The 23,880-nt window shown below is 56.7% G+C and overlaps 1 protein-coding gene across 2 annotated transcripts; it reads left to right on the forward strand.

Moving 5' to 3' along the window:
- Positions 1–404: 404 nt before the first annotated feature.
- Positions 405–22,757, forward strand: FBF1 (Fas binding factor 1). 2 transcript variants are annotated; one of them, XM_047081364.1, is made up of 30 exons: positions 405–790; positions 1,291–1,376; positions 1,926–1,953; positions 3,085–3,126; positions 4,427–4,520; positions 5,283–5,343; positions 6,057–6,107; positions 7,632–7,773; positions 8,247–8,324; positions 8,884–9,003; positions 9,355–9,493; positions 9,630–9,763; positions 10,835–10,934; positions 11,991–12,446; positions 13,761–13,859; positions 14,217–14,305; positions 14,469–14,527; positions 15,323–15,478; positions 15,602–15,702; positions 15,827–16,033; positions 16,765–16,872; positions 16,952–17,091; positions 17,184–17,302; positions 18,310–18,432; positions 18,518–18,703; positions 19,343–19,519; positions 19,610–19,747; positions 19,838–19,955; positions 20,859–20,968; positions 21,560–22,757. In XM_047081364.1, the coding sequence occupies exons 2-30, from the start codon at positions 1,374–1,376 to the stop codon at positions 21,641–21,643; spliced, it is 3,462 nt and encodes a 1,153-aa protein (XP_046937320.1). In that variant the 5' UTR covers positions 405–790; positions 1,291–1,373; the 3' UTR covers positions 21,644–22,757. The 2 variants fall into 2 exon arrangements, with proteins under 2 accessions (XP_046937320.1, XP_046937319.1); XM_047081363.1 differs by having other exon boundaries at positions 11,988–12,446; positions 19,610–19,955.
- The last annotated feature ends 1,123 nt before the right edge of the window (positions 22,758–23,880 follow it).

Raw genomic sequence — 23,880 nt, forward strand, 5'->3', positions numbered from 1 at the left:
GGCAGCTCCTAGCAACGCGCAGGGCCGCAAACAGGCCTGGCCTCGACTAACGGCCGCGACGGGCACTCTGGGAAATGTAGTTTATCTTGGCGTCCCCTGCTCCTCTGGCTCCGGACCGAGGACTACAACTCCCAGGATGCCTCGAGGCTCACTTTTCTTCCGAGGGCCGCGCAACTGAGAGATTGGCGTTCGCTGGGCTCCCGACGAGAGACCAGGGCGAGCTGGGCTCGAGTGGGGTCCTGACCAGCGGCTATGGCTGGGACAGGCCCCAGCGGCTGCGCCTCTGCGGGGAACGGCGCGTAACCCGGGGGATTTCAGGGGCTGGGAGGAGACTAGGCGGCGCTCGGGTTGAGCTGGGGTGGGCGCGTGGAGGGGGTGAAGCAGGGAGGGGCGCGGAGTCTCCCGACCGTGGAGCGACTCCCGGCGGGCCCTTGCTAAGGGGCGGGCTCGGGATTTTAAAATGCCAGACACGGACGGAGTTGGCTGAGCGGAGGCGATGACGTGATGGTACTCTGTGGCCCTTTGGCCTTTGCAAACTTCTCAGAGATTCCCGCGGTCTGGGAGGCTGGGACAGGATCCCTAGGAGATGGAAGAAACTCCTGGATGTGATCTATGAGACAAAACGTGCTTGGACTTGTAGGTCGTGAAAACTGCCATCACAAAGAAAGAGCAACACAAACATTCAGAGTGGCCCCTGTACCTAATCCTAGATGAACTTTGCATTCTATTAACAGGACCGGCAACACCAGAGATGACCCCCTCCGACTCCTTTCTTCCAAGGCATGGGAAGGTCTGTCTTGGTAATTAATGGTCAGGATGGGGAAGGAGAGAGTGACAGCCTGAGTAAAACACTTCTCTATTAATGGGCTAAGTCGGATTTACAGTTAGCCTGAAGGGGAAAATAGTGTTAAGGAGTAAGCAGCCTCACATCCACTCTTTGTGCTGAATGCTGCCGAGAAAGTAGTCATGGGTGTTGGCGGGGAATGCCTATTGGCCACAGTGAGTGGCACCCACCTTCCTCCTGAGATGGGTACCTAGCATCTCCTGCATCCTCCTTCAGGGTGAGACATGAGGACCACCCCACTTTATGTGAGTAATCTCAGCTCATTAAGTCATCCAGAGCACTTTGCTTCTCATCTAAGTTGCTCTCCCGGTAAAGAATTTTTAATTTATCGAGCTAGGTTTTGACCTCTCAAATGAGTAGAGAGACAGAAGCCTTGATGGGCCTTGGGCCCAAGCCCTGTTAAAACTACATTGTTTTTAAGCAACCACTTGAATTTTCTTCATTAGGGAGGATGAGCCTGATGTGGGCAGAATTCAAATGAGCTGGACAGCACTGTGAACAAGCTACAAGCAGCTCCCAGAGTCTTGAGATGGTAGGCAGAATGCAGACGCAACGCTACTTTCACCCCCAAGATCTTGACTGCATGGGGGACTTTCGGGGCTGGCTGACAAGGACCAGGATATGGTCCCAAGAGAAGAATGATGGGAAGTAGAATTGATATCTGATTTACACAATGAGCAAGACTTCTGAGCCTCTGCATGGTCAGCTGGAAGCATTTTTAAGTGTCTCTTGCTGGTGTTGAGAAGTCAGGGACACAGAATAAGGGAAACCCTTCCCAGTTATGTTACATCCTGCCCCGGGAGGGTTTGCACGTGGCATCTGGAAATCAGGGAAAAGGGAGACTTCTGCCCACCAGATGGCACCCACAGGGGCATCCGTTGCTGGTTAGTGGGGGCTGTTTCCATGCTCCGAATGAGTCTATTGTCTGAAACTCTAGGAAAGTATAAAGAGCTTCTGTCTCTAAATGTGATTGGTGCTCCTTTTCCTCTGGTGACTTGGCAAAAGCAATTTATTCTGTATTCTCAGTTTCAGCCGTGTTCACTGTTTGATTTAGGGTTTTTTTTTTTTTCCCCCATTTTAGGCACCAAAAACCAAAAAGGGATTGAAAGGTGAGTCAAGGGGGTGCCTGGGTGGCTCAGTCAGTTAAGCGTCCGACTTGATTTCAGCTCAGGTCATGATCCCACAGTTCTGAGTTCGAGCCCCATTTTGGGCTCTGTGCTGAAACTGTGGAAGCTGCTTGGGATTCTCTCTCTCTCTCTCTCTCTCTCTCTCTCTCTCTCTCTCTCTCTCCCCCCTCCCCTTCTCTCTTCCTCTCCCTCTCTCTCTTCTTCTCCCTCTCCCTGTCTCTCTGCCTCTCTCCTGCATGTGCTCTCTCTCTCTCAAAATAAATAAACTTAAAAAAGAGGAAAAAGAGAAGAAAATCCTTGTTATAAAAAAAAAAAAAAGGAAGGTGAGTGGAGAAATAGAACATCAGCCTTAAGCCAAAAATAATTCCCCAACCTTTCATCCACAAACAACTTGGACGTGCCTGTAACTTGCTGATTTTGCCATAATTACACAGGTGGCTCTGGTCTGCCTAGGGAACTCCCTGTGCTGCCTGTCGGCCCTCAGAGTCATCCAGAAATAAACAAGGGATGGGGCTTGGGAAAAACTTCTTGTTGGGCTCTGTATCCAGAAGTATACGGCTGGGATTAAGGGTGATAAAGGCACTTAAGCTGGATTCGAGAACTAATTCAGTGTTTGTACTTTGGGTTTCCCCCATGTGCCCCCTTTGGAAAGTGGCCGAGGAGGTGTGCCTCCAGACCAGTTCTGGGGGGAGGAGGAGGTCTCAGGTGGAAGGATACAAGGAGGCTGTTGGTGTGAAAGAAGCTTGTGTGTGCCTAGAAATCTTGGACACCTTTTCCAAGGAAGCTCGCCGGGCTTTATTCAGGGTCTGGAAGACTGGCTCGTTGGCCAGTGTGTCCCCTAGGATGTCGGTTCTCCTCAAAATCTTCAGCATCGTCCTTTGAGAAAGTGATTTTTGATTTCTACCCTGGGGTCTTTCAAGAAGGCATTGTGGTCTGTTGCCAGAGAATCAGGAAACATCTCGTGGCCACCGAAGAGAGAGCTGGGCCCAGGCCCCAGCATCTGAGCACGCTGGTGTTGAGGAGTCTGGAACTGGGATGAGGTCTCAAGATGTGAAACTTGTGAGGACATTCTTGTTTCCTCCTGAAGTCTTGCTGCCTCCTTTTCTGTTCTAGGCTCCATTGATGATGTCCTCGGTGACCTCTTGGGGGATGAGAGTAAGTGCCCCTTTCCCAGAATCCCCTGCTTTAGGCTTATCCTTTTTTTTTTTTTTTTAATTGAAATCTAATTCACATAAAATTCACTCCCTTTAAGTACACATTTCACTGGCTTTTAGTGTGTTCACCAAGTTATACAACCATCACCACAGTCTAATTGCAGAACATTTTCATCACCCCGTAAAGAAACCCCATGCCCATTAGCAGTCACTCCTTACTCTCCCTTCCCTCAACCCCACTTATTCACTTTCCTTCCCTACGGGCTCGCCTGTTGGAGACATGTGGTATAAAATGGAATCACATTGCCCATGGCTTTTGCGTGTGGCTTCGTTCACCCACCGTGGTGTTCACGAGGTTCGCCTGCACCGTTCCTGTCTCCATTCCTTCCTATGGCTGGATGGTATTTCGGTGTGTGGACGGACCGTGTTTTGCTGATCCGCTCCTGAAGTGCTGGACATTCTGATGGTTTCCACGTTTTGGCGTGGCTCTGATGAATAACGCCCTTAGGGACATTCATGTACACGTTTTTGTGTGGCCATATGTTTTCACTTCTTTCGGGTGTCTACTGAGGAATGGAATCACTTGCATGGTAACTCAATGTTTAACTTTTGAGGAGCCACCAAAGCATTTTCCATCTTACGTTCCCGCCAGCAGGATACGAAGGTTCCAGTTTCTCCATATCTTCACACAGGACTTGTTATTTTGTCTCTTTGGTTATCCCCATCCTAGTGCATGTGCAGTGGTGTCTCATTGTGGGTTTGATGTCCATTTCCCTGATGACTAATGATCCTGAATCTGTTTTTTATGAGTTGATTGGCCATTTGCATTTCTTTGGAGAAAGGTCTAATCAGCTCCTTTTTGAAATTGGGTTGTCTGTTGACTGTTGAGTTGTAGGAGTTTCTTATATATTCTGGATACGAGGTCCTTATCCTGTGTGTCCGCATCTGCCCTGAGGAGCAGGGCTTCAGGGTCCTGGAATGCTCACCGGGGACAGCGAGGCTGAGGCTCCCCGCACCCAACCCAGAAGAATCCATGGATCCCAAGCCCTATGTTCGGCCAAGAGCTTTGGGTGGCGGAGTGCATCGCTCTTTCTGCCTTTCCTTGCAGTGTGGTGGGGTTGGGCTCTTCATCTGGCACCAGTTGGCTTTCAGGGTTGACCTTCCTGCAAGGTTTTTCTGGGGAGCTTGGTGGGGAACTCTCAGTCCTTTTCATCTGGACTCCAGTTCCCTAGCCAAATGGCACCTCTTCTGGTGTGTGTGTGTGTGTGTGTATGTGTGTGTGTGTGTGTGTGTTTTTCCAGCGATACTACCCGAGGAGCCTGTGAAACTAGCTTCCCGAGCCCGAGATGCCATGGCCGTAACCCAGGCGCTCACTTCTTCAAGGGCTAGAACAAAGTAAGTGCAGGACTGGCTTGGGTGGCTGTGGCCCCTTCGGTCCAAATGCTCTTGCCTCCTCACCCCACTTTCCACTTCCTCTCTGCCCTACTTCTGCTGTCACTGATTTCTTCCCTTCTCCCTGTTCCCGGTCTGTGAACAAGCCCGAAGGGTAGAAAGAGAACTGACCAGGGGTCAGAAGTCCTGGCTACTAGTCCTGCATATACGACTTACTGTGTGGTCTTGGGTGATTGCTGAACCTCTCTGAGCCTCAATTTTCTTTTCCCCAGAATAAAAGAATTGGCTTTCAGATTGCTTATTCTTCTAAAGTGCTCCTGACCATTGAGCAATGGGAGGGAGTTTTAGGAGTTCTCCACCCTCCACCTTCATCTTGGCCAAGCAATTCTGTTTTTCTCTTTTATCTGTTGCTTTCAACAGTTTGGTTATTTATTTTTTCAATCTTGTGGCTGTTTTTTTTTTTAAGTACAGCTGACACACAGTGTTAAAATACTTTCAAATGTACCGCATAGCGGTCGGACAAGTCTGTAGTTATCCTGTGCTCACCACGAGTGTTTACCGGATTGTCTTTAAAGGGGCTCTCCTGCTTTAGAAAAAGTGAAAATCTCTGCCTTAGGTGGCCTGTGAAATTCCTTTGAGCAGCTCTGTCCTGTTCTCCCGGATAAGTCTTACGGGTTCACTGGTTACTCTCTAAGCTACCTTCCTTTCTTGGAATCAGTTAGTGCCCTGGGGTTGCAGGTGGGTCCCAATTCCGCATCTTTGCAGGTTCCTCCTGGAAGACTGTGCCTTCAGCACCACAGCAGGCCTGACAAGACCTGATGCTGAGGTGAGCCTGGCCCACCCTACCCCCACCCTCTCTGCTTATCCCTAAAAGCAGCGAAATGGGTGGTGGCTGGGAGGTTTCTCACAGAAGGGTTTAGTAGTTTCTGCAAAGCCGGTGTGTTTTTTAAAATGATACCCAAAGGCCGCCAAGTGGACCCCATTGTGGACCCAACATGCTTTTCCTTCCTACTAGTGAGATGCACTGGAGAGCAGAGCTTGTGTTGCCCTTTGTAACTGGGCCTCCTGTCACAATAAGTTTATTTATTTTGAGAGAGATTGAGAGAGAGTGTGCGAGCAGGCCAGGGGCAGAGAGAGAGGGAAAGGGAGAGAATCCCAAGCAGTCTCCACGTTCATCACGGAGCCAGACATGGGGCTCAATCCCACAAACCATGAGATCGTGACCTGAGCCGAAATCAAGAGTTGAACACTTAACCTACTGAGCCAACCAGGTGCCCCTGGGAAGTAGCATAATTTGAGCCCATTGATGAAAGGGTTCTTTCCAGTTGGGAGGGACAGAAAGCGGCAGCACTTTCTGGGTCTCCACACCTGGGGAGGTTTGGCTTCCGACTACACTTAAGTCCCAGGTGAAGGCAGGACCTCCTATCTGTGCCGCACTGGCCGAGCTCTGCCCTCATAGAAGCAAGGCAACAAGGAGCTAGACCCCTGAGCTTTGGTGGTCCTTGACTAACACGCATCCTTACTGTCCTGCGCACTTAGATTTCAGACATCTCAGATGCAGACCCGCAGGCTCTCCTCCAGACCATGAAGGTAAGGCACCCGCTTGCACAGCTCTGGGACCCGGGGCAGGACCCAGGTGTTCCATGCCAAGCCTTTCTTCTCCCTCGTGGTTCTCCCTCTGCAATTCGTGTTTCTGAGCCCTTTCTAGTCAAGAATGGAGCTCATCTATGAGCTGCTGCCCTTCCTGTCCTTCTGGATAGAAGTCTGTTTTCCTGGTTTATAGAGATTTACTACCCAGAGACACCGTCATGCGATAGGCCCCTAGTGCAGTGGGGCTGGCTTCCTCCCAGAGACTCCGGGCTACGTCCCTGTACCAACACCACCACTGAGGGGAGAGGAGGAGAGACTCCTCTAATGCTGCTTCTTAACTGTTGTCTGTATTTCTTTCCACATCCCCTGCCAAATCCCCTTCAGTCTGGCTGTGCTCTCATTGGATCAAGCCCCAAGCTAAGCTTGGCAATGGAATTTTAAGACATAAATTCTGTACAGTTTATAAGATAATCTTCCAAGGCGCAGGTGGCCTGGCTGGGGTCTGAAACCTTAGGTCACCTCTGCTCCCCCCTGCCCTTCCGTCGAGCAGCAGTCTCTTGCCCCTCTGGTTAACCCACGTCCCCGGCCGAGCGCTTGCTTTCAGCCTTGGGGGGGCGGGAGGGGCCGAAGAATCAGAGTCTGCTCCCTTCTTGACTCCATAGTGAGCCTCTTTAACCTCATCTTGAAATCTCTCTTCCCCGAGGCCAGCTGACTGGCACCCTTGGCGGCCACCCCCAAGTCCTCTGCCTCTGCTGCCGGCGGTGACTCTTTGAGTCTCACGCCAGAACCACAAGCTGGGCCCTGTCCCCCAGCTTGCTCTGCTTACCTTTGGTTCAGTTTTCTCTCCCAGCTCACTTCGTTCCTGCGTAGTTTTCTCATTCCCCTTTGTCCCTCACGCTTCTGCCCCTGGGCTGCCAAGCATCCTCCCGGATCGAAGTCCTCGTCCCCTTAAGAGGATCAGCATTTGGCGAGACTGTACCAGGGGCCGTGGTGGCCAGGAGACGCTTGGCTGGGTGCCTAGTGGCTTGTGTCATCACCAGAGAACCTTCACTGACCCAGAACAGCATCTTCATCACGCTCTGCCTCTTCTGACCCAGGCGGGCTAAGGACTCCTTGACTGTTGCCCCGGGGCCCCTTTTCACAGCCCAGGACAGTCCCTTTGGGTCCTCAACCCCAGGATCATGCAGTTTTGTTCCCACCGTAAATAGAGCTTCACCGCTTACTGAGCCTGTGGGAGAAGCACCAGCAAACAGGTTTTAGTGCCCCTGGCCGAAATGGTGGTAGGGGTACCATCCGAGACCAGGAGGCTTATCAGAGACCGAGCCAGTGGAGACTTTGTGCTTCGGCCTGGCCTCTGGCCTTGTTCTCTACCCCTGTTGGGGTCAGTTCCCCAAACCAAGTCCCCGTGTGTCCCCCGTGCAATATGGCGGCAGTGTCACCACCAGGCTATGCAGAGCACGGGGACGTTTAGCGGCCACTAGCCAAGCACCCGTGGGGATTCCTCCCTCCCTCCCGCTTTTCCAGGATCTGGACGACATGGATGCCGATCTCTTGGGTCTGAAGAAGTCCGATCCGGCCTCCAGCAAAAGAGCTGCAAAGGGCTCTGGGAAAGAAGAGTTGCCTAGTCATCCTAAATCTGCCGGCCTATTAACAGCCAGTGAGAAAGGCGAGTGGGAGAGAGCGCCTGGTGTCTGGACATTCTGGGGACTCGGCAGATACTCGGAAGGGAGCTGTCACTGCTGTGGGTTTTCTCTGCGGGGCGTGGAGAGGCCATTTGAGTGTTTGCGGTGGGGGAGGGGACAGCTTCCTCCTGCCTCCTGTGGTTCCAGTGCCTCTAAGTGCAACATGGCAGCTCCTGGAAAAACCACCTGAGTTAATTGGGGGAATTTGGTGGTAGCCCGTGTACCTCCCAAGTCTGTGACTCTGTTTGGAGTGATGACATGTGACAGAGGGGCGGGAGGTGGCCTCGGACCACGTTTCCCTGGCAGAAGCCCGTGGGAGAACAGTCTCCACGGCCATGAGCCCTCAGCACGCCCAGAGAGAAGTGCACACCACCCCAGGGTCCCTGTCACGGTGTGGCAGGACCTTGGCTGGGAGAGGCCCAGGCCCGTGACCTTGCCTTCTGTTTGCTTCTTGCAGGGGACACCATTCCTGCCAAGAAGTCCCCTCCCTCTCCCAGCAACTTTGGGCATCAGTACAGGAAGTTTTCCTTCGAAGGTACCACAGGCCCCTTGGTCACGCTTCTGGGTCACTTTGGTTTTAAGAGTGGAGGCACCTGGGTAATGCCTACTTGCTTGCCCAAGGTCAGGTTGCCACGCATGTCAGAGGAGGAGCAGACAGCTGGTGCCACTGGTTCAACTCCTCAGGAATTCAGGGAGGGACCGATTGTGTTGTAGTGGCTGGGAGATTGGAGTAACTTATTTGCAAGGACTTTGAAGCCAGACATCAAACTGAAGGTTTTATAAAGTATAAGAATTCCCTTTCCTTTTCCAGACGCACAAACATTGTATTTACTTCACTTCTGATGCTTGGGGGACATTTCCAGAAGGCTGTGCAGACAGCAGAGCTGGGGGGGCGCACGGGCAGGCCGGGGCCCGCCATGCTGGACTGCAGGCCGAGCCCACTCTCCAGCTCCCTGTCTCCTTGCTGAGCCCGGTCTGTGTCCTCTGGGGTGCTGAGCGGCCTGTTCATGTGTGGGAATAGCTAGAAATCTAGCAGGGCTTGTTCTCTGAACGAAGCGTGCAGTCTGACTTGTGCTTGCCCTTCTGGCCGTGAGACTTGGAAGACCCACTGGCGGGACTTCTCTCCGATGATGAGGAAGGAACCACCAAGAAGCCACCCAGGACAGAGAGTAAACTGGCTTCCGAAAAGGGCACAGCCCCAGTCAGAGATCAAGGTAGGGAGGGTGGGCTTGTGACACGTCCTGGGGCAGATGCAGTGGGCAGCAGGCTGGCTGGAGTCTGCAGTGCAAGCCGGAACTCTGCCAGGCCGGGACCATAGGCCTCAGATGCTGGACCAAGGGATTATCGGTCTCTCCGAACAGGGAGGTGGGATGCGTGACGCTGGGCGGGGGGGGGGAGGGGGGGGCGGGGGCAGTCAGGTCCTATGGGCAGACCGGACATGTGCAACGCCTGCTGTCACACCCAGAGTTCCGGGTTACAGAGAAACACCCCCCTCTACCCATTCAGACAGTACGGTTGAGGGCATGGTGGACCGTAGGCCTTGCGCCCCGTGTTCTGTGTTCTAGGTCCTTCTATTCCTCTAACTCCTGGGGACACCCCGGTCCGAAAGAAAGAAGAAGTGCTATTTGATGAGGAGGATGACATCATGGCCACCCTGGGCTTTGCAGACAGCCCCACAGCAGAAAGGAGGCAGATGGGAGACCAGTAAGGGTCCTTATAAGTAGAGAAACGCTGGCCACACTTCAGGTCCTGGGAAAAGCTAGAGAGTGGGTCCAGTGACGCCCCCCACCCCCAGGAGCCCCTCATGTTCACGTGCTCCTGCGTGTGTCCCGTCCTGCAGGGAAGGGCCCCGTCCTGCTCGCTCCAGACTGGATGAGCTGCTGGGTCGGGGGACTGCCACCAAACTCCTGGCTCGCCCGGGCACTGGGGAACACAGGGAGTTCAAGCTGGACAAGAAGTTCCAGAGGCCACAGGGTGAGGAGGCTCGTGGGGTAGGGGAGGCGAGGTGGGGGACCCCTAGACCACATTTCTACCACAGCCCGTAATAACAAATAAGCTTTACAGGGCGCCTGGGTGGCTCAGTCGGTTAAGCAACCGACTTCGGCTCAAGTCATGATCTCACAGTTTGTAAGTTCAAGCCCCGCATCCAGCTCTCTGCTGTCAGTGTGGAGCCTGCTTCAAATCCTCTGTCCCCCTCTCTGTGTCCCTTCCCTGCTTGTGCACATGCACTTTTCTTTGTCTCTCTCTCTCAAAAATGAATAAACATTTAAAAAAAAAGTTTTTTTTAGAAGCTTTACATCACACACGCATTATTATGACGAAGACAAAAGTGTCACGAAATAACAACTACTGTGTTCAGCATTCTGTTATTTTTTATCTGGGCACTACTTGATTTATAAACACGTTGGTTGTGACTCATTAAATCGGGTCTGGCTGATGGATAGCAGCTCACAGTTTGAAAATCATCATCTAGACCACGGTTTCTCAAAGCGTTGGCCCGTGGGCCGTGTGTTGAGAATCATTCTCATAACACACGCGGCTCACCGGGCCTCATCCAAAGGCTGTCTGGGGCAGGACCCCGCCAGTGCCTCCGTCACCACTCCCAGATGATGCCCTGTGTGCCAGACCCCGAGACGCCGGGCTCACACCCAGCGCTGCACCCCTGCTTTTCCCCAGAGCGGCCTCCTCTTTACTCACTTGCCTGACACGTCAAGCTGCCGGTTCAGTTTTTTTTTGTTTTTTTGTTTAACATTTATTTAATTTTGAAACGGATGGAGCATGAGCAGGAGAGGGGCAGAGGGAGAGGGAGACACAGAACTTGAAGCAGGCTCCAGGCTCTGAGCTGACAGTGTGGAGCCCAACGCAGGACTCGAACTCACGGACCGTGAGATATCATGACCTGAGCCCAAGTGGGACGCTCAACCAACTGAGCCACCCACGCGCCCCTGCCAGTTCAGTTTTTGTTGTTTTTTTCTTAAATAGTGTTCTGCAGCCACAAGAGAATCTGACTCCCTTGCTCTAGATCACAAGCCTCTTCATTTTCAGACAAAGAAGATCCCTGGGGTGATGAGGACTTCACCTTTGGGGCCTATCAGCCCACTGTGGGCTCCTGCGAGGGCCGGCAGTCCCACCGGCAGTCGGTCAGGTAAGCAGGGCCTGCTGGGAGCTTGGTTTTGGGGGCAGGTGCCCACTGGGAAGGAGGAAGTGCCCCAGTTTGGGAACCACGGCATACAAGACAGAGGGGTGGCAGCCTGTGGGTGCTGAAGGAGAAGAGGGGGTTGCCCAGTCCCACCCACACAGGCCCGTTTCCTTCCAGCCTCCTTGGAAGGAAAAGCAGGAGGGGACCCCAACTCCGCCTGGAGCCCTTAAAGCCACAAACAGCTAATGTCAGCAGATCTCCCCGAGGAATGTCCAATCCCTGGGGTAGCGAGACCGAGAACCTTCGGTGGCTTCTCACACCCTGCTCCCCAGGAACTGCTCTGGGGCCCGCCGCAATGCCTGGCAGCAGGCTCGTCCCAGTGTGCCATAAAACATTAAGTTAGTGGATAGAATTTTCTGAATTTGGAGTTTTCCTCCCCATATAGATGTTGAACTTTATGCTTTGAAATGATTTCAAACTGACGGAAAAGTTGTAAGACCGGTACAAAGCACTGCCTCCGATCCCTCGCCCAGACTCAGCAGATGTTGGCATTATGCCATGTTGGCCTTTTCAGCCTCTTTGTATCTAAATAACCCGCCACACACACTGACATTTTTCTCAGTCCCCGGGTGTTCTTAGACCTTGCAACCCGCTGCCACTGGCCAGTGACACTTCCAGGCAGTGGCCAAATAAATGAACAGGTAATAAAATGTTAATGGAAAACCTAAAACCACTTGACCCGACTGCATTTTCTCTGGACGAGTGTGCCCACGGCTGTGATTTGGTCTTGTTTGCTGCAAATGAAACTGTCCCCCGTTCACGTGGTGGAATTGAGGATGTGCGTTGGATGGTGTTCTAGTAATGGCACTCAGCTGGCCGCTGCCCTGCCACCCAAGCTGGCGTGGGCACTGTGCTCACGGGGTGTCGGGCTGACTGCACAGAGCCCCGGGGAACCTCTCACTCACGGTCACCCCCAAGCAGCGGAGGGAAAGGCTGGTCAGGGGGCTCGCAGGATGGACGGCTTGCCCTGCCTTAGACCTCCTCCTCTCTGTCTTGAAGTAGGTTCTCAGCAGAAGGTGGCGCAGACCCCAAGGGAGAACCAGCCTCCAAACGGAGCACCCCAGTGGCCGCCAGCCCCACCCACCCCAGGAAGGGAGGAGCTGACTGGCTGGGCCTGAAGGACGAGGACCTGTTCCCTCCCTCCCCCACCAGAGAGGCTCAGAGGGGAGGAGAGGCGCTCTCCACTCCTTCCGCGCCCCCTCCCAGGAGCCAGCACTCTGCCCCAGCTGGACTGCCCACCTCCTCTCCGGGGGCCAAGCCAGCTCCAGAGGGTGCGGGTTTCCCTGCCAAAGCCGGCCAGCCTTCACAGCTGGGAGCATCTAAGGAGAAAGAGGAAGAGGACTGGCTGAGCTATGCCTTGTGTCGGAAGAAGTCCCGAGGTCTGGCCCGAGAGGAGCACACCGAGGCCTCCAGAGGCCAGCACTTGGTGGGGGCAGCGGGCAGTCCCCCTTCCAGCAGGTACAGGCTTGGGCTGCTGCCTAGCGGAGGGAGGGCCGGGCGGTGGGGGGGCGGGGGGGGGGGGTCCAACCTTGCCCATGTCAGCGCCTCGGTCACGAGTGCCAGCCCACATCGCCTCTTAGCTGTGCCTCTCTACTTATCTGGGTGAGGCAGAGAGAGCGTCCGGCTCCCCGCTCTTGCCCAGGTGCAGACATGAGGGGACCAGGAGGTCGTTGACGCACCCTGACTGCCGTGTGGACAAGGGCTGACTTGATCAGGCAGGGAAAGAGGGTGCCCTGATGTGACGAAAGCACAGCCATCCTGGTGCCTCTGAGTAAGGGCCCTGCTCCCAAAAAAACCCAGTGTCTAAATTTATTGGCGCCTCTGCTGCCCCGAGCTAAAATACGTGACGTGTGCTGGTGCTTTTGGGGAGTGTGAGAGAAGACAGTGGCTAAGGGGCAACTCCTGAGGAAACCCACTGAGTGGAGATCTGTGGGGGCAGGATAGCCACCGACCTCCGAGGGCAGGAGGGTAAAAGGGACCAGCAAGACCGGGATCATGCAGAGGAAGTAGCAAGATGCTGTGTGGCCAGAGCAAGGAAGAGGTGAAGTGGGCAGTTGCATGACAGGCCAGGAGCATAACCCAACCCTGGGGTTGGTGTGAACGCGGAGGGTGGCTTTGACCTCCATCTGAAACCAAGAGGAAAGCTTTCCCCTGACCCTGAGAGCCAAAGTGGATGGGAACCACAGACAAGAGAAGAGAGGAGCCCAAAGGGAGCTGAACCTGGCAGGAGAGTGAGCAGAGCCCCAGTCTAACTCAGCAGACCTACATGGGCCAGAAAAAGGTCTTGAGCTTGAACTCGAACTTAACTCTGGTGTCTGTAACACCTCGGTTGTCACTACTTGCACTGTCAACACATGGTCAGTGCCACTCACTGTGCCCTAGCAGGCACTGGGGCCAAGAAGGGGTACTGGAGGGGCGGGGCGCCTGGGTGGCTCAGTCGGTTAAGCGTCCAACTTCAGCTCAGGTCATGATCTCATGGTTCGTGGGTTCGAGGCCCTCATCGGGGTCCATGCTGACAGCTTGGAGCCTGCTTCAGATTCTGTGTCTCCCTCTCTGTCTGCTCCTCCCCCCCTCGTGCTTTGTCTCTCAAAAAATAAGTAAACATAACAAAAACAAATTGAAGAAAGAAAAAAGGGTTACTAGAAGGCCAGGGGCTCAGACTGGGGCTCAGGGAATGGCTAACCGATTCATGCTCAGGCCGTGTCCCCGCCCGGCCACGTCCAGTCTAACCTGAACCTTCTGCCACCTTTGCTTTAACATTTGCTTCCTCAGCCAGCCTGTTGCCAGCACTCAAGGGGTCAAGCAAGCGACTGCTGGAGGGTCCTCAGGAACAGCGGCACATAAGCCACCGTCAGGACCCACCACCTCAGGGTGTGTCTGCGGGGGGCTGAGGGTGGGGGAGAGGCTGGGTCGGGCCTGCGCGGGCCCCTTTCTTCAGAGATGATGGGCAGCTGTGCTGGGCTGTTGGTCAGCTTGGCATATGGCATTTAATACCTTATATCAGGCCCGCTGACTAAGGGGACTCAGAGCCAGGTCCCCATCTCCTCTGCCCAACCAAGACTGACTCTTAGTAAACTGCCAGCCACCAGGCCTTTCCAGTCAACTGTCTGCACCTGATGTTCTCCTTTACTGCCCACGCCAACCCTCTTCGTACCTCTCTGCGTCCTACACAGCAGACTGTTCATCTTGCCACCACTGACCCCCCCCCCAAATCTCTTGTGTCCTCAGGTCCCCCGTGACTTGGAACCAGGCTGCCTTGGCCCTCCGTGTCGGTGACCCCCAGAGGGGAACAGCCCGTGGAGACCTCTCCAGCGCCGGTTTGTTTTCTCCTCTGTGTGGTGCTTTGCCTCTGGAAGCGGAAGAGGCACTTGGCGCTTCTTTCGGGGCCCGGGAGACACGTAGGGCTGGACTCCCAAATGCACACGCAAGACCTCCGGTCTCTCTGGGCCTCCTGCTCATTTCTCCGCTGTTGATTTTCAGAGCCTGCAGCCTGCTTCCCCAGCTCCCAGGAGACCACAGGGCCTTCTGTGCCTGTCCAGGTAGGGAGGGCGGACAAACAGGAATAGGCCTCAGGCCCTCGGGGCAGGGGCCACAGCAGCCTGTCAGGAGTCATGTGTCAGGACGTTGGACGGCTCACCAGCACCGCCCCCCCCCAAAGCCAGCACTTTCCTCAGCTTCTAGCCTTGCCACTCTCAGGCAGAGTTGGGCACTAATTCTCCGGCTCAGGGAGGGAATGAGAGATGGCACCCAGGCAGGGGCAGCTGGGAATACTCCGGTCAGAAAGCAGGGCGGCAGGCATCCTGTCGTCCCGTCTCGAAAGCCGCCTCCATACGTGCCATCGTCCCGCTGCCGCGCCACCTGTTTCCCAGCCACCTCTGAGCCCAGCTGCGAGGAGGCCACAGAGACATTTCCCCAGTAACCCAGAAGCACCTTTGGAGATGGTGGGTAGTGGCCCACCCGCAGGAAGCAGGGTAGCAGCCAACATTTGGGCTTCGGGCCCACGGAAGGTGCCAGGGCCGGGAGCTTTTGTCACAGCTGAGATGCTGCCGGGGCTCTCCCGGCTGTCTAGGGATCTGGAACATCTGCTGGGAGGATGTTGTTCGGAGGGAGGGGGGAGACCCGTTCTAACCAGACCCAGTGGGGAGGTGCGGTGACTGCATGACTCCAAGGCCTCGCCCTTGGCCTTTTGGTGCCACGTCTTCGTCCCCGTCTGCAGCCACAGATCAGGCACAGGGGCCAGGAGGCCTAGCAAGCTGAGAGCCAGAGGTAGCTGGGCTCAGCTGAGTCCCTGTCCCCTGCCTAACCCCGGAAACATCTCCCGCCCTCTCCTACAGTCCCTGTTGCCAGAGTCCCTGGCACGGAGCCTGGTACCGGGCACAGAATACCAGAGGCAGCTCCTGGCCGCACAGGTGCAGCTGCAGAGTGGCACTGCCGAGCTCCAGGCTGACCTTCTGCAGAGTCAGGCCCGGCTGGCGGAGCTGGAGGCCCAGGTGAAGGGCAGAGGGGCCACGGGCTGGGGGGCGAAGCTGGGGCGGAAGGGTGTCCCTCTGAGGGCTGGAAGGCTCCCCCCGGGGTCCCAGAGAGCCCACCGCCCTCCCTCCCGCCATCTCCAGGTGCGGAAGCTGGAGCTGGAGCGGACCCAGCACCAGCTGCTGTTGGAGAGCTTGCAGCAGCGACACCAGGCAGACCTGGAGCTCCTCGAGAGTGCTCACAGGTACCCACGCTCCTCCCACCTGGGCGTCCCGAGGCTCGAGGCCTGCCTGAGCTGACGTACTCAGAGAGGTCTTGGGCATCTGCCCTCGCCCTCTAAGCCCCACAGCTGCATGCTTTGTTGGCAGAAGCCATGTAAAGATGCTAGAAACATCGTACCAGCGACGGGAAGAGCGGCTGCGGAGGGAGCACGAGGAGCTGTCGGCCCGGTATCTGTCGCAGTGCCAGGAAGCCGAGCAGGCCCGTGCCGAGCTCACGGCCCAGCACCAGCAGCGTTTGGCAGCCGCCGCACAAGAGAAGGACCAGGAGATGGAGCGGCTCCGGGAGCTGCAGCGGTGAGGGGCAGCGGTGAAGGAGAGACCTGGGGCAGGCAGGCAGGCAGGCAGGGAGAGAGCCGGCTTCCAGGACGGCCGGAGGAAGTGGAGACCCCTGGCAGAGGCATAGCAGCTCAGGCTTGACCCTTTCTTTTCCATGTGAGAACCAAGGCCACGCACAGTGAGCCATCGCCCCTTCTCAGGGGAGGGCCCACCACCCCTACAGCAATGGGGCAGGTGCCCCTGCAGGCCTGGGGGGTCCCTGACTGTTTAGGTAAGTCCTGGCAGCAGCAAGAACCTGAGGCCCTAACTCAGCACAGGTCAAGCCCCTCACCTGCCAGAGCTCTCGAGTCTAGAAGGGGTTTGCAGCGTTGTGCCTGCCGTGTCCATCCCGCTGATGAGATGTCCGATCTCGATGAGAGCAAACTAAGAAGGGGTCCATTAGGGGAGCCAGTCAATGCAGGCAGAGGAGGCCTTCTAACACATCTGAGATTGGCCAGACAAGAAGAGGCTGTGCACGCACCTGTCTTTTTTTCTGTGGAAAGTGTCCCTTGCTGAATAACACAAGGAATCTCCCCGTTAGAGTGGACGTGGCATTGAGGTCCCAGGACAGATAAGGATGAGGAGCCAGGGAAGCAGAGGCAGCGCCTGGAGGAGCGGAGGAGGAGGAGAGCCCAGGAGCACTGATGGCCGAGCCCCCTCACTCGCAGAGCTGCCCCGTGCTCACTGCGCCGCCCCCACGGTCCCCTCAGGGCCTCCATCCTGGAGATGCGCAAGGACCACGAGGAGCAGCTGCAGCGGCTGAAGCTGCTGAAGGACCGGGAGATTGACGCCGTCACCAGCGCCACCTCCCACACGCGGTACGAGCGCCGTCCGGGCCCGGCCCAGCCGAGGGGCAGTGCTGGGGCTCCGCGCCCGGCTGACCCGGTGCTCCCCCAGGTCCCTGAATGGCGTCATCGAGCAGATGGAGAAGTTCTCCAGCAGCCTGCACGAGCTGTCCTCCCGCGTGGAGGCCTCGCACCTCAGCACGGCCCAGGAGCGGGAGCTGGGGCTCCGGCAGCGTGACGAGCAGCTCCGAGGTACCGGGTGGGCCACGGGGCCCCCCCTCCCGGCCCCCCCCCCATCTCGCCGGGCCGGCGGGCGGGCGCTAAGCCCCCTGCGGCCCCCCCAGCGCTGCAGGAGAGACTGGGCCGGCAGCAGCGGGACATGGAGGAAGAGCGGAGCCGGCTCCAGGAGGTCATGGGGAAGACGGAGGCGCGCCTGACGGAGCAGAGCCGGCTGCTGGAGCAGGTGGGCCGCCCTCCCGCCGGCAGGGCCTGCGTCCCCGGCTGACCCCAGGGTGTCAGCAGTGCCTCCCTGCCTGCCCGCCTCGCCTGGGTCTGTCATGGTTGTCTGGCCGCTGAAGCCTGTGCCTCCTGAGCCATAACAGATGCGTTTTCAAACTCCTGCGTATCTCGTACCAGCTTATAACATGAGAACGTTACACTGAAAAATTAAAGTCCAGTTAGCAGGGGCACCTGGGTGGCAGTCGGTTGAGCATCAGGTCATGATCCCACATTGGGAGTTGGTGAGTTCGAGCCCCACATGGGCTCACTCCTGTCAGCCTGTCAGCACAGAGCCCACTTCACATCCTCTGTCCCTCTCTCTCTGCCCCTCCCCCACTTGTGCCCTCCCAAAAAATAAATATTAAAAAAAAAAAAAAAGTCCAGTTAGCAATAAGGGAGAAAATGTAAATTCCCCACTAGTCAGAGATGGCCCCCGAGGATGTCCTGGGCATCCTGTAGACTCATCGACATGTAGACATAGGTGCTCTTGTAGCGTGAACCATATGTATTCAGTTCTCCATTTAGTGACTTGATTAAGCCCCTGCCTCTGGCCAGGCACAGTCAAGCTTCTGAGCTCGTGCTCGTGTGGCCCCCGGTGCCCCGGCGAATGCCGTGTCACACCCGCCCTGGCACACTCGCCTGCACGGTGGACAGGAGACGGGCAGGCAGCATGAGTAGCTGGCATTTCAGGGAGCAGGGATGTGGCTGTTCTCGGGCCCTGTGGAGCGGCCCGGTGCTTCTCAGTGGCAGTTCCTGAGCCACCAGGCCTTGGTACAGTTCATCCGAGCGGCTGGGCCCTGAGAGCCCCGCTCAGCCCCCCTCCTTCTGTACCTCTCCAGAAACGAGGTGTTTGTGGCATAGCGTGGGAGGGGCAGGTGCGTTTGCACTGCTGCCGGGGGCGCAGTCGGGCCAGACGTGGGGGCAGGTGGAGGGTCAAGGGGGCATGTGTCCTCAGACCTCACCCACCCCCAGGAGCGATGGCGGGTGAATGCCGAGCAGTGCAAAGCTGAGTCCACGCAGCGCGCTCTAGAGGAGCAGAGGAAGGTCATGGTCCAGCAGATCGCCATGGAGCGGGAGGAGCTGGAGAAGGCCAAGGTGAGTGTAGCCACGCCACGCTCCGCTGTGATCCCTGCCGTGAGCCCACGGACCCTCACCCCGAGCCCTTGCCCCCTCATCCCAGAGCGCCTTGCTGGAGGAGCAGAAGTCCGTCATGCACAGGTGTGGGGAGGAGCGGCGGCGCCTAGCGGCCGAGTGGGCCGACTTCTTCGCGCAGCAGAAGCTGAGTAAGGAGCGGGCCGAGCGTGAGGCAGAGAGGGCGCTGCAGGTGGACACGCAGCGGGAGGGCACCCTCATCAGCCTGGCCAAGGTAGGGCCCAGGGCCTCTGGGACAGCGGGGAGCTCGGCAGCCCTGCCCTTTCCTTCCCCCGGCCTCCCTGCTCCTCCGTCAGGATGCATTCACTAAGCAAAGAGCCTAGAGCGTCGGGATTAAAACAATGATCATATGATAAAAACTGCCTTTGACGGTCCTAGGTGCTTTATACACATACCCTTATTCAATCCTCATTGTGTTCCCAAGAGTTAGATACTCTAAATTTTTTTTTTTTAAGGTTATTTTTGAGAGAGAGGATGTGAACAGGGAAGGGGCAGAAAGAGAGAGGGACACATAGAATCCGAAGCAGGCCGCAAGCGATCTGCATGGAGCCTGACGCGGGGCTCAAACTCACGAACTGTGAGATCATGACCTGAGCCAAAGTCGGACACTTGACCGACTAAGCCAGCCAGGCACCCCATGACTTAAATATTCTAGAAATGAGGAAGCTGGGGTTCAGAGAAATTGGGCCCCCGGTGAGGAGCGGCCCCGAGGCCTGACCCCAAGCCTCTCGGACCCCTTGCCCCGCCACCTCCTCCAGAATCGGGGTGGATCAGAGCCGAGGAAACAACGCAGGGTGGGCCAGGGCGGTTGGTTCTGGAGAGGAGAAGGCAGCAAAGGCTTTGCTGTCTCCAGGAGCAAGCCGAGCTGAAGATCAGAGCCAGTGAGCTCCGAGCCAAGGAGGAGCAGCTGGCGGCTGAGAGGGAGGCCCTGGAGCGGGAGCGGCAGGAGCTGCGGCTGGAGAAGGAGAGGGTCAGCGCCGCTGCCCTGCGCACCAGGCTCCGCGCCGAGGAGGTGGAGAGCATGAGCCAGGTGCTGAGCTGCTCAGCTCCGGGGGCACAGCCGGGACACCCCCCCCCCGGCCCCCGCCCGGCACGGCTGACCCTGCCTGTCTCCCCGCAGGTAGCCTCGGAGAAGTTTGAGGAGGGGCAGCGGGCGCTGCGTGAGGCCCGGCAGGTGCAGCAGGAACAGCAGGCGCGGCTGCAGCTGGTGCAGCGACAGCAGGAGCGGCTGCGGCAGCAGGAGCGGCACGTGCACGAGGCAAGGCTCCTCCCCGCTCCGGCGGCCCCCACGACCCCCTCTGGTCACCCACCCTCACAGCCACGTCCTTCTCTCTGGGGTCGGGGACAGGAGCACCTGAGTCTAGCCCAGCAGAGGCTGCGGCTGGACCGCATCCGCCAGGACCTGCCCTCCGGCCCCGCGGCGCTGTTCCCTGGGACCCAGTGCCCGGCAGCGTCCTGCCTGAGCGGTGAGTAGCTCCCAAAGGGCGAGGACGGAAGTGGGCTGGGCTGGGCTGGGTTGGGCTGCTGGGGGTCGGGCCCGGCTGCCAGGATCAGCCTCCCTCCGCTGGGGTTAGGGGGCCCGTGGAGTCCGCTCACTAGTCCCTTGTTACACAAGTAACGCACGTCCGTTAGAGAAAACAAAGTAAGACATAAGAGAGAGGAACGCTGTTTTATAAAACATCCCTCTCTAGAGAAAACCACTTTTAACATTTGGGGTGTAGCGTTCTACACTGTGCATGTTTTTAAAAAATTTGACATCGTATGTTTTGTGCCTTGAGTTTTTTCATTCAGAAATATACATACAGAACGTGTTTTCCTATCAGTAATTAAACATTTAACCATAATTCCTCTTTTTAATATTTATGTATTTATTACGAAAGAGAGAGAAGCAGAGAGGGAGATGGAGAGAATCCCAAGCCAGCTCCGCACTGTCAGCGTAGAGCCCAACTCAGGACTCGATTTCACGAACCGTGAGATCATGACCTGAGTCGAAATCAAGAGTCGGATGCATAACCGACTGAGCCACCCAGGCGCCCCCGATCATAATTCTTACTCAGCAGAATTGTCCATTATGCTCCATGTTTTTTAGTGAGCTGTTTTTTGTCACTGAGATAAACACTCAGCGGAGATGTTTGTACATACATCTCTGCACCTCTGCCTTATTTCCCTCGAGTAAATTCCTAGAATTGGACTTGCCAGGTAAGATCCCATGAGCATTCTCAAAGGCTCTGGAGAGTTGGTGGAAGTGCCCAGAAGGTTGTCCGGGTTGCAGCCTCCCACGGTGGTGAGAAGGCCCCCAGGAAACCAGCCGCGGCTGTTCTGTTCTCCCACCTGGGCTGCACCCCTGACTTCCTCCTTCACCTTTTCAGCCACTGTGGCTCCTGCCCCCACCCCCCTCGGGTGCAGCCGGCCACCCGCCGGCCTGGGCCCCTCGCACCTCCACGCCAGGCTCATGCTGCTGAAACACACAGCTGAGCAGGTGAGTCTCCTGAGCCGCCACCGGCTCTGGGCCCAGGGCTCCTGGTGGGAGGCAGGAAGGAGCACGCCCTGGCCCCTGGGGGGTGCGGAGCCCCCACTCCACCCCAGAATAATAGTGCAGATTGCCTAGTGAGCATCTCTGAGACCCGTACTCCAGGCCTGGTTCTGTGGGACGTAACTGGCATCCATCATCTCTGTTGAACCTCACAGTAACCTTGCGACCGTAAAGATCGCAGCTATCACTTACGGAGTACTTCCTGCAAGCCAGGCTCCGTGGGAAAGCTGTATGTGCAGTTTGAGCCTCTGCCCTCCCCCAGCCCTACGGGCAGGTCATGTTATTATCTCCGGTCTATAAAGAGGCTTAGAGAGGTGCAGCCACGTGCTAACGAGGGGCCTCGCCAGACTAAGACCTGGTCTGTCTCACTCACGTCCATGTCCCTGCATCCCCGAACCAGGGAGTGCGTGGGGAGAGGGCCCCTGAGTGAGGGCTGGCTCCACCTTGCTCTCGGTCCTGCAAGCCAGTGTCCCTGTTCTCAGAAGTGGGTACAGGAGGGAGCCAGAGGGGGACCGCTCAGCCAGCTCTGCCTTTCAGGACCGTGACTTCTTGGAGAATGAACAGTTCTTCCTGGAGACCCTGAAGAAAGCCTCCTACAATATGACATCCCATTCAGCCTGAAGGCTCCGCTGTCTCCTCAGCAAGGCCTCCAACCCCGGAAGTCTCTCCCACCGCCCCACCGGCTGCCAGCTCTGAGGAGTGGGTGCCCGGGGCCTGATTACAGCTCTTCCCGGGAACAGGGTGCAAGTGCGTTCTCTCTGAGCCCTCCAGCCAATGCCTGGAGCCTCTAGGGCTTGAGGGGCAACGGCCTCTGGGAGGTGTGGGGCTGACAGCAGCCCTACGACACCACACCGCCAGCCGCTGGTTCTCCACCCCCGACCTGCAGCTCGGTTCCGAGGCTCTGACTGGGCCTTGTGGACCTCTCCCTTCCTCAGCAGGCAGGATACTTTCCCCTGGGCGTCTTCTTGAATGACTCCACGAGCAGCCTCCTGCCCCCTCCGAGAGGTCAGCAGAGCCTGCACGGGCTCTCCTCCCAAACTGGGACACGGGGTCAGAACGCACGTCCTGAAGGGCCTTCTACCCTCCTGGCAAGGAGGCGGGCGGTATCGTGGGGACAGGGAGGGTGTCGCCCACCCAGGTCTTGCCTCTCAGTATGACGGGCTCTCAGCCTCAGCCTCATTCCCAGCTGCCTGGGGAGCTGACCAGCCTTGCGCAGACACTGGCCTGTCGGCTTCTTCTGATAGGGCTTCCCAGAGGCAGGACCCAGGTGACGGTGGGGTGGGGTGGGGTGTGGGGAGGGAACAGTAGAGAGGCTTCTCTTTCCTGTTCACCTGCTATGAAGTCACAGCAGATGGGAAAGAAGAAAGGGAGCGAGGGCCTGGGAGGGTAGAGAGCACTGGGGAGCTGTGCAGGCCTGGACCGGACCCAAGCTGCCCCCCGGGGAGGGCGCCTTGGCACATTTCCCTGCAGGGGCCTCAGGAGAGGGGCGGAGGCTTGGTAGTTGTCCCAGCAAACCTGAGGATGGAGGGACTCCACTGACGTGACCACAGTTATCCCGAAGTGGCTTCCATCGGCCAGTGACCGGTTACCTTCCATTAGAGGACAAAGGGCAGAGGAGGACGAGGCGGAGCGGGTACGAGCAGGCGCGTACGGGCTTTCAGAAGGATCTTCGTGTACCAACAATTTACAGCCTTCATCTTGGACTCATTAAATTGCTATATTCTTAATGACAGCATTCTTACGATGTGCCGTGACTCCTGAGTCAGTGATTTAGAGGTGTTGGCTCTGTAGCACTGTTACTTGCTGGCTGGCACTGGGACCTTCTGGCCTGGGTTCACACATCAGACGGCTGTGTCGTGACCAGGAGAAGGGGATGAGGACCAGCCCTACCTCACACATGAAGGCACAGAGGCTCAAGGAGATTAAATAGTCTGCCCCAGCTGACAGAAAATAGCACCTTTTGCTTGGGCACATTCCAAAGCCCCAGGCTGTCCACCACCTCACTCTGCTGCCTCCTTCTAGAAGAGCGCCCTACACACAGTGCTATTGTGAGGTGTTGGGGATCTCCAGGCTGCTTCTGCCCCAAGGAGGGACGCGTCAGTCTGCCCCAAGGAGGTCCTGTTTGAAACCTCAGTGAAGCTTGGAATTGGGTCTTCCTCTCAACAGCCGAATACGTTGCCACCCGTGTGAGCACCTGCAGAGTTGTAAGCACTGGCTCGGCCTGGAGGCAGCCGGCATTTCCTCAGTCCCCTGACAGACAGGATCACACAGCAGGGAGACCCATAGGGATGAGCTTGGCCTTTCAAGACCAAGAGAAATGAGTTTAGAATTAGGAAACAGGTCTGTATGGCCTTGTTTATCTTCAGGGCAGTGGGTATGCACTCAACTGTTGTAAACAGGGTGGGACTATATTTGCATTTAGAAAATGCACTGTGGCTGTGGGGTGAACTCACTGGAAGGGGCGGGTCAAAACCGCTGGCAGTGGTGCGGCCGAGACTGAGGATGGCACCACCCGGCATGACAGTGAGGGGTCGTAAAAAAGTGACCCCACGGGACCTGATGCCAGACATGGAGGGTCTTCACGTGTCAAGGAGGACACCCAGGTTTCTGGCCTGGGCAAGTGGGTGGTGTCGTTCAGATGACACCAGTGTCCATGAAACAGCCAAGTAGAGATGTTCCACAGACGTTGGGTTATAATGATACTTTACTCGGTCCCTGTACATGCTCTGTATCACTGTCTCTGGCATTAAGGTGTGACAGCTTACTTATCCCCTAACGTCAACGCCGCCCCTCCCCCGCCACCCCTCAGGTCACAGCAGAGGGCTACACAGCTGTGTATCTGCTGGCCTTTTTCCCTT

Source organism: Lynx rufus, unplaced genomic scaffold, assembly GCF_022079265.1.
Source record: "Lynx rufus isolate CCGP_SWC_20201006 ecotype Redwood Valley unplaced genomic scaffold, mLynRuf1.p SCAF_18, whole genome shotgun sequence".
Lineage (NCBI taxonomy): Eukaryota > Metazoa > Chordata > Mammalia > Carnivora > Felidae > Lynx > Lynx rufus.